This window comes from Gastrolobium bilobum, unplaced genomic scaffold (genome assembly GCF_033153095.1).
Source record: "Gastrolobium bilobum isolate Gb01-03AN ecotype WA unplaced genomic scaffold, APGP_CSIRO_Gbil_v1 utg8551, whole genome shotgun sequence".
Classification (NCBI taxonomy): domain Eukaryota; kingdom Viridiplantae; phylum Streptophyta; class Magnoliopsida; order Fabales; family Fabaceae; genus Gastrolobium; species Gastrolobium bilobum.
The window spans coordinates 190072-198964 of NW_026896068.1; the positions used below are offsets into that span (position 1 = coordinate 190072).

Here is an 8893-nt window from a genome sequence, read left to right on the forward strand (position 1 = left end):
AATTTAATTTCACTCAATACTTTAAGGGTTTTGGGTTGTAGCGACGCTTTTTATGGTGTCAGAGCTTCAGTGATCACGAGGTCACGAATTTGATCCTCACCGCTCCCACTTTCAGGTGAAATTAAAAAAAGCACAAAGGACCAAAAAACAGATTTACACAGCACAAGGCACATCAATCAAGCCCAAAGGGTGCAAGAGAAGTTCATAACAAAATAATAATAACAGAAAACTAAACTCTTCTCTCGTGAGAGATACTGAAATTATAATCTGATTATTAAAAAAAATAATAAAAATGTGTTATATTTCTTTTTCTTTTTGAGATATTTTAATTGGTTTATCGTGACTAGTTCGATTTTAGACGGGTTCCGAAATTAAGATTTTAAACTTCTCTCAAAAACGTTATTGGGAAGAGAAAATGTGTTATATTTCTAAAATGTTGGATAATAGTTGTTTATCATTGTTAAGATGCTCATTCGTAATAAAATAGACCGAAAGGTAGAACATATTAATTTTTTAAAAAATTAAATAAATTTACTGTAGAAGTGCATGGCCTGTGATCTAGAGTAGCATGGTTCTTTCAAGCATCCAATTAAAAGCCCTTGTGGCCAACTACTCTACTTTTGCCCAACAAATGGACACCACATAGGCCTGGGACCAAGTGGTTGGCCCATTCAATCATCCTTTCCTTTTTTGTTTTTTGTTTTTAGCTATTAAGGAGCATGCATGCGAATTTGCTACATTTCAATTGTTTCCGTAATTCTGAATTAAAAATAGGTTTGGGTACATAATTCAAACCGGCCTAATGATAATAAATAATCTTTTCTGCTTGATTACTCTGTGTTCTATGGCGTAAGCAATGATCTAATTTCACATCATAACATAGTTAACAAGTATATCAGTGGAATATTGACCAGCCTTTTAGGTGTAACTGAAGTCTGAACTACGATTTTATTTTATTTTATTTTTACTCTCCTTGTCTTGCTTCTAGAGTGTTAGTCAAAGCACTGATGTTAATCTCGTCCTTAATGCGATTAGATTCCTAAATTAAAAACCATTTTTTGGGTACATAATTAAAAACCATTTTTAATCATAAGAAATATTTAAAAAAAGTTCTTAACGTTTATTTACTGTTGACCAACCAATTATCAGTTACCAACGAATATTTTTAGTGTTTAGAAAGAATCACGTGCTTTTGTTAGGTTATTCTTATGAATAATGCTTGGCGAGATGTGCACGAAGCATGACACCTAGCTATTATATTAATATATATTGTGAAAGAAATCTAATCTCTCAGGTCGGGATTATAGTTAGGTAAATTCTTGATCTAAATGGCCACTTCACGATTTGAACTCCTAACATTACACATAAATTAAGTTCATCTGGGATTACCCGTTACTTCATATTAATTTAGTTACTAATTAAGTTAACTACGTTAATTTTTTTTTTCTAATTTAATGTTTATGCTGTAAATATTTTTGGTTTACATATATGGGATGTTCCCTATTGCATTAAGTTTTCAAAATATTTATAAATGTATGGTGTGGGATGGCGAGGGTGGGAAGTTGATATTTTTCTTGAGGCGAATATTTTAGGGTGAGACATAATGGAAAGGATCGGGATGGATAAAACCCAATCTTTATCCTCCCCTATTGATACCATGAGTTTTACAGTGGGCCATTTCACATAGCCTAATCAATCAATGGATTGACTCAAGAAGGTTTGGAGTAAAATATAAGTATGGCTATTAAGCATGACTTATATATTTAAAGAAACAATAATTTAAAATCTAATAGATTATAATCAAATCAAGTCCAGCAATATTTTAGGTTGTAATTTGATAGGCAAAAATAGGGAAACAACAAACTTTTTGTTATTTAAGATCTAAGATTTGATATATGTTTTGAAAGATTTAATTATTTTTATTTTAAATTTTATTTTATTTTTTATTTTAATTTTTTTTTTAAAAATTTATTTTTAAAAGGTAGCTATCATTATATTTATTTTTAGAAATTTTCTTTATTTTTAAAATTTTAATTTGATTTATAATTTATCTATAGAAAGGTGTTTAAGATCTTTATTGTAGAAGTTAAATATTTTATTATTTCGATAATTATAATTGAGATACAGATGATTTCTTCTTATATCAAATCCAATTTTTTTCTAGAGGTAGATCCTTTGACATCGGTGTCAAATTTTAATTTTGACACCTCATCTCAGAGCCGTTAGATAAAAAAAGATCAATGGTGTCACATGCTTGCAAATCAGAGTCATTAATTTTTTTGATCTAACGGTTCTGAGATGATGTGTCAAAATTAAAATTTGATACGGATGTCAAAAGATCCTACCTCTTTTTTCTATTTAGTCACTTTTGTATGCGCATCACATGATGATTTTCGGAATTTTTAACATGGTTTGGGACATTAAGTTCATTCTTTAAATATTTTAAATACATGAATTTATTTATTTTATTTCTTCATGTGCTATTATCAAATGCTTAATTATACTCATCCTCTATTTCTATTCTTTTCTTCTTTTCACCAAACTGTCTGCAATATATTTTTTCTGTTTAATAATATTGAGTATTTATATCAATTTAATTAATTAAGTTTTGACATATATCATTAGAATTGAAAATGGAGTCAGGATATAAATGACTCAATCTCAAGAATTTGTTCAAGAAGGAGAGATTATGTAATCGAAAGATGAAGATTATTCATTACAAAAAAGAAAAAAGAAAAAAAAGGTGAAGGTTATTTGTCATTAGAAACATCTCAAATTTTATAAATCCCATGGTAACGGCTAGCTGTGGATCGAAACAACTCGTTTCAATGCTAAAGATTATGCATATTAATTTATTAGTAGGCAAAAAAGGAACATCGATTAATCCGTAACCACGCAAATTAAAACGGTTCCGTTATTTTTTTATTATTTTTTTTTTTGATAACACCGTTATTTTCATAATACTATGGAAATTCACGAACCACTAGATACAATTACGATATATAAACGTAATTGAATAGGGATTAGCGAGTGGTTTCGTCACGTAATAGGAGTTTGTTTATCTTAGGCCTTATCCAAAACTTATGGACAGGTAACCACGCATAAGAACATGGCTTTATTTCTTGTCATTATAATTTTACATTAAATATGGAGGAAGGATTCTGTTTTTACTTCATCAAGTACGCTAACCTTTTGGCTAAGATAAATCATATATATGATGTATTGAGGACTGACAAAGCATAAGATAAGATAGAATTTGTCTAGTATTAGAGAAACGAAAATGAGATAAACCAGTAGGCTAATATTTTGCTTAGAAAGTAGTTTAAACAAAGAAACTATGAGAAAAATAAAAATGGGGGAAAAAAATCGTATCTTGACGTCAACAAAATGAAAAACTTGACTAACGAGTCTTCAACAATTGTAAGTAAAATGGATGGAAACCCTTTATTTGAGCTCTCGTCTCCTTTTCTCGTCATCGAATGTAAGTTTGTCAATCAAAATTAAAACAACACACCCATCACCATCTCGTGGGGAAAAAAAAAACACGAGTTTCAATGTTATTTTAAAAGAATACAATAAAAGAAGAAGAAAATATAACATAATTGTTATACATTATTGTATGTTATATTTACAAATTTTTTGTTTACAAACTACACTAAATATAACCGGTCATACTTAAATCAAGAGTGTATGACTGGTCATACTTAGTGTAATTTGTAAAAAAAAAATTGTAAATGAATCTTTTTCTTTATTGTATATCTATATTTTTTTTTTTTTTTTTTTTTTATAAATCACAGATTTCCTTTACAAGAGATAATCATATTCGAGCCAAGAACATTCATATCATCATGGTGAAGCTAGCTTGTTCATGGAAGAGTGCAACCAATCTGTTGATGATCCCTTCTGCCCCTCATATCGTTTTGAAAAGGAGATTCACAAAGAAAGCTGCAAACCTTGGAGGATGGCAATTATTGTGAAACTTTTAGGAAAGCGTGTGGGGGTGAAGTTTTTTCAAAATAGGTTGTTGAAGATGTGGAATTTAAGCGGCTCTTATGAGTTCATTGATATGGAGAATGATTATTTTTTATTTCGGTTTGACAAGATTGAGGACTACAATTTTGTTTTGCAAGAGGGTCCTTGGGTTGTAGCTGATCATTATGTAATGGTTCAACGTTGGCGTCCCTTCTTTAACCCTCATGATGATGATTTCAAGAAGCTGGTTGTATGGCTACGTATTCCAGGCCTCCCAATTGAATTTTATACGTCTAGGCACCTATGTAACATAGGTAATCTTTTCGGGAGAACACTCAAGATTGATAGGAATTCAATTCGGAAAGATATCATAGGAGATAAGGAGTTCACAGATCGAGCAAAATTTGCCCGTATTTGTGTGGAAGTTGATCTTCGAAAAGGATTCCTGTCTAAATTCAAAATAGGCAACCGTGTTTTTCCAGTGGGCTATGAAGGTTTGCACCTTGTTTGCTTTGCTTGTGGTAGGTATGGTCACCGCCGTGATTCATGTCCTACCCTTGCTCCTGCTTCGACTAGTACTATTAATCAAAGTACTCAGATTCATACAACAATGGCAAACACCACAGTTCAGCATAAGGTGGCGATGGAAGGGGAGGCTTTTGGTTCTTGGATGCTTGTCCAGCGTAACCAGCGAGGAAGAAAGAAGGTCGTGAATTCAGCTATGGATGCTGCAATCAAGGAGAAGGCTCATGAAGTGCATTCAATTCCGAGCAAAAAATCCGCACCTGGTGTAATTGCCAATAATGGGGGGGGGGGAAATCTGGTGCTGTCATGCAAGTTAATGCCAATTTAGGAGGAGTGAATACAGGTGCTGTTAAGAGGGAGATTTTATCAAAAAAACGGTCCCTAATTATGGCCAGCCAATTGGCTCACGTTTCGCAATCATTGCTGACGTTAACAAAGTTTCAAAAGATGATAACGTTGCAAGGATGTCTAATCATCAGGATTTTAATGCAATTAATTTGCAGAAATCAAGCAACATTCCTGATTTGAATCAGTTAACCATCATGGATACGTCAGCGCAAAATATTCCTCAGCCAGCTAAGCATATGGGTGATCTAATTAATAGTCTGACTAAGCCTTCGATTTGGGCCCAGGAAAAAGGAACCAAGAAGATCAACTCCTGCAGAATGGGAGCGTTAAAGTTTCTAGAAAAAATAAACAACAGATACCGAAGAAGACTGGGGCGGTGAAGGAATCTTTTGTTCTAAAGAAAAAACAAACGGGTCTTGCAGTATCTTCTAAGTCTTTCAAGCTTCCCTCTAAACCTCAATCTTTATCGAGGGAATCTAAGGAGAGAATTTTTTTGAGTTTGACTAAAGGTGATACAAACATGTTTCTCAATGATATAGCTCGTAACGTGAATCCTTCTCCAAGCTCGAATCTGGCTCTTAGTTCCATTTCCGGGAAACAGGAGAATGGTCAGCTTCTTGAGAGGGGCCAGCAAAATGGAAAAATCTTAATACCGGACGAAGAGTTTAAGGAGACTAATGAACCCCCTGATGCTTTGGTTAAATCGGTGTTAGGCAATCAGGCTCACAACAATTTGGTGGATTCAGATGGTGCTTCCATTTTGGGAGATTTAAGTGTGCAAACTGTTCCTCAATGATTGGTGTTCATACCATTCTTTCTTCTTCTCTGTATTTGTTTTTTATGAATATTGTTTCATGGAATTGTAGAGGGGCTGGAAAAAAGGGCTTTTCCCCCTAATAAAAGACCTCACAAGAAGATATCGTATTTGTATCTTAGTGCTTTTGGAAACCCGTATTGGTGGACTGCGTGCAAAGCAGGTGGCTAAAAGCCTAGGGTTCTCAAATTTTTTTATTTTTGACCCGATTGGTTTTTCAGGAGGCATATGGATTCTTTGGAATTCATCAGAAGTGAATATCCAAGTTCTGCATACTGATCATCAATTTATTCATTCAAAGATAAGCTGGCTTAATTATCATAAGCAGGAATTTTTCACCTTTGTTTATGCTAGTCCTCGGCGTCAAGAGCGTCATGCTCTATGGGATGCTTTGGAGAATATTCAGCCGCAAAATAATAATGAATGGTGCATTATGGGTGATTTTAATACTTACATTCACTCGGAGGAGAAGAGGGGCAGTTCAGTTCACAATTGGAGGAGCATGCAGGATTTTCAAGATTGTCTTATGTCTTGTCATCTTAGTGATCTGGGGCACCAAGGTCCGAGTTTTTCTTGGAGAAGAGGTAATCTTTTGGAGAGACTTGATCGTGCTTGTGTAAATCAAAGCTGGAACATGTCATTTCCGAACAGAGTTATCTCTCACCTTCCTTTTTATAACTCTGATCATCGTCCAATCCTTCTTTGGGATGGACAACCAAATTTTAGTAATGGAGGGGCTCGTCCTTTTCGTTTTCTAGCGGCTTGGTTGACTCATAATTCTTTCTCTGATCTAGTGAAGAGGTGCTGGGCAGGTGGTCACAATTGGAAAGCATCTAGTGAAAACTTTCGAGAGAAAGCCACATCCTGGCATAAGGATTGTTACAAGGAGGAGGAGAAGTTAAAAAATAATCTTCATTCTCGCCTCCGTGGAATTGATTATAGCTTAAGTCAACATCCTTGTCATTCTCTGGAGAGGCTGCAGAAAGAGATCTGGCAACAGTTAAATACTATTTATCTTAGAGAAGAGATTACATGGTACCAAAGATCTAGAACTGACTGGATTCGGTTTGGTGACCGTAATACTAAATTCTTTCATTCAGCAACAGTTGCCAGGCGTAGGAGGAATAGGATTGATGCCCTTCAAAATGATGTCGGGGATTGGATTGCTGACCCTTCTCTTCTCATGAGTATGGCAGTGGAATACTATGATAATTTATATAAGGAAGATATTCCTCTCCGGCCTAATTTTCCCATTAGGAACAAATTCCCAGAAATGGAAAGGAGAGTTATGATGGCTCTTGAGAGCTGCCCTAGTAGTCAAGAGATTAAAGGAGTAGTGTTCTCAATGGGGCCTTTTAAAGCGCCTGGTGTTGATGGTCTTCATAGCATATTTTTTCAAAGCCAATGGGATGTAGTGGAGAGCTCTGTTTGTAATTTCATTAAGGGAGTCTTCAATGATCCTAGTCGTATAGAAGAAGTGAATCAGACTCTTCTTTGCTTGATTCCTAAACTTTAGAATCCTCATACTTTCAAGGGTTTTCGTCCGATTAGCTTGTGTAATGTTATTTATAAAATGGTAACAAAAATTGTTGCTAACCGTTTAAAATTGCAGATGGACAAGCTGGTGATGCCTAATTAGTGCAGTTTTATCAGAGGTAGACAAGGTACGGATAATGTCATAATTGCTCAAGAGCTAATCCATTCAATGAGGAAAAAGAGAGGATCTAAAGGTTGGATGGCGATCAAGGTTGATCTTGAGAAAGCATACGATAGGATCAGTTGAAATTTCCTTCAGGATACCCTATATGATGTAGGGCTTCCTGAAAATTTGATAAGACTAATTATGTTGTGTGTTTCATCTTGCACTATGAATGTTCTTTGGAATGGGGCTTGTACTAAAGAATTTCGGCCAACTAGAGGCTTAAGACAAGGAGATCCTCTTTCTCCTTATCTTTTTGTCCTCTGCATGGAAAGACTAGCCCATCTCATTTCTCAGGCAGTGGATCACAGGAGGTGGAAGCCAGTGAGGATTAAAAGGGGAGCTCCACAAATTTCCCACTTATTTTTTGCTGACGATCTCCTTTTGTTTGCAGAAGCTTCTCAGGAGCAAGTGTTAATAATTCAACAGGCCTTACATATATTTTGTGATTCATCTGGTCAAAAAGTCAATCATAGTAAGACTAGAGTTTTCTTTTCTCAGAATGTGGGTCATACTTAAGCAAACTATCTTAGTGGGCTTCTTGGTTTTTCTTTGACTGCGGATCTTGGAAGATACTTGGGAATTCCTTTGCATCATAAGCGAGTGGGTCGGTCATCTTTCTCTTATGTTTTGGATCGAATGAATTCTAGAATTGCTGCTTGGAATCATGCCAGTCTATCTCTAGCAGGTCGTGTTACATTATCTAAAGCAGTGTTATTAGCAATCCCATCATATCCAATGCAGGTGTGTTCATTACCGCAAGTCACCTGTGAAGAGATTGATAGGAAGATTCGAAATTTTGTTTGGGGTTCATCTCCACACTCTAGACGTTCTCATCTTGTGGCCTGGAAGCAGATTTGCATGGATAAAAAAAATGGAGGCCTTGGACTGCGGAGTATGAGGGAAATGAACTCAGCATTTATCATGAAGGTTGGGTTCAACCTCGTAGCTCATCCAGATGCCTTGTGGTCAAAGTTCTTACGTGCTAAGTACAATGTGGAGGTAGGCATGACACCAATTATTCATGCTCCAAACAACAGCTCCCAGCTTTGGAAGGGAATTACGCGTCATTGGAATATTATAATGGATCATAGTCGGGTGCAGTTAGACAATGGTCAGTCCACTATGTTCTGGCTTGATAGCTGGCTGCCCGATTGTGGTCCTTTGATCTCATATGCAGGTTCTCAGTTTTCTATTAGTGATACTCTTCAGAAGGTGGTGGACTACGTGGATGAATTGGAGCAATGGAAATGGAATTCTCTTCGACAATTGCTTCCAGATTCTGTGCTGCATCGATTTATGAATTTTCTTCCTCCTTCTAGTCAAGATGGCCAGGATCATTTAATTTGGAATGGAACGACAGATGGCAAGTTTACTGTTAAGTCAGCATATGCAATATTAGCCATCAAAGATACTACAATCCAACAGTTTCCTTGGGAAAGTGTTTGGAGATGGCAGGGGCCAGAAAGAATTCGCTTTTTTCTTTGGTTAATGGCAGGGGAGAAGAGCAATACTGAGAATGGAACCAATAGATG

The 8893-nt window shown here is 35.6% G+C and overlaps 1 protein-coding gene across 1 annotated transcript; it reads left to right on the top strand.

Annotated features, from left to right (window-relative positions):
• The first annotated feature begins 3868 nt into the window (after window positions 1-3868).
• On the top strand, window positions 3869-7175 carry LOC133297608 (uncharacterized). Its single transcript, XM_061496774.1, has 5 exons — window positions 3869-4762; window positions 5001-5085; window positions 5130-5618; window positions 5712-5822; window positions 5881-7175. Exons 1-5 carry the CDS (start codon window positions 3869-3871, stop codon window positions 7173-7175), a joined length of 2874 nt encoding a protein of 957 aa, XP_061352758.1.
• Window positions 7176-8893: the final 1718 nt, after the last annotated feature.

Coding starts and splice junctions, on each gene's coding strand:
- LOC133297608 (XM_061496774.1), top strand. CDS start 3,869: ATGGAAGAGTGCAACCAATCTGTTGATGATCCCTTCTGCCCCTCATAT. Junction 5,619..5,711: donor TTCCATTTTGGGAGATTTAA/GTGTGCAAACTG, acceptor ATGGAATTGTAG/AGGGGCTGGAAAAAAGGGCT. Junction 5,823..5,880: donor GTGGACTGCGTGCAAAGCAG/GTGGCTAAAAGC, acceptor TTGGTTTTTCAG/GAGGCATATGGATTCTTTGG.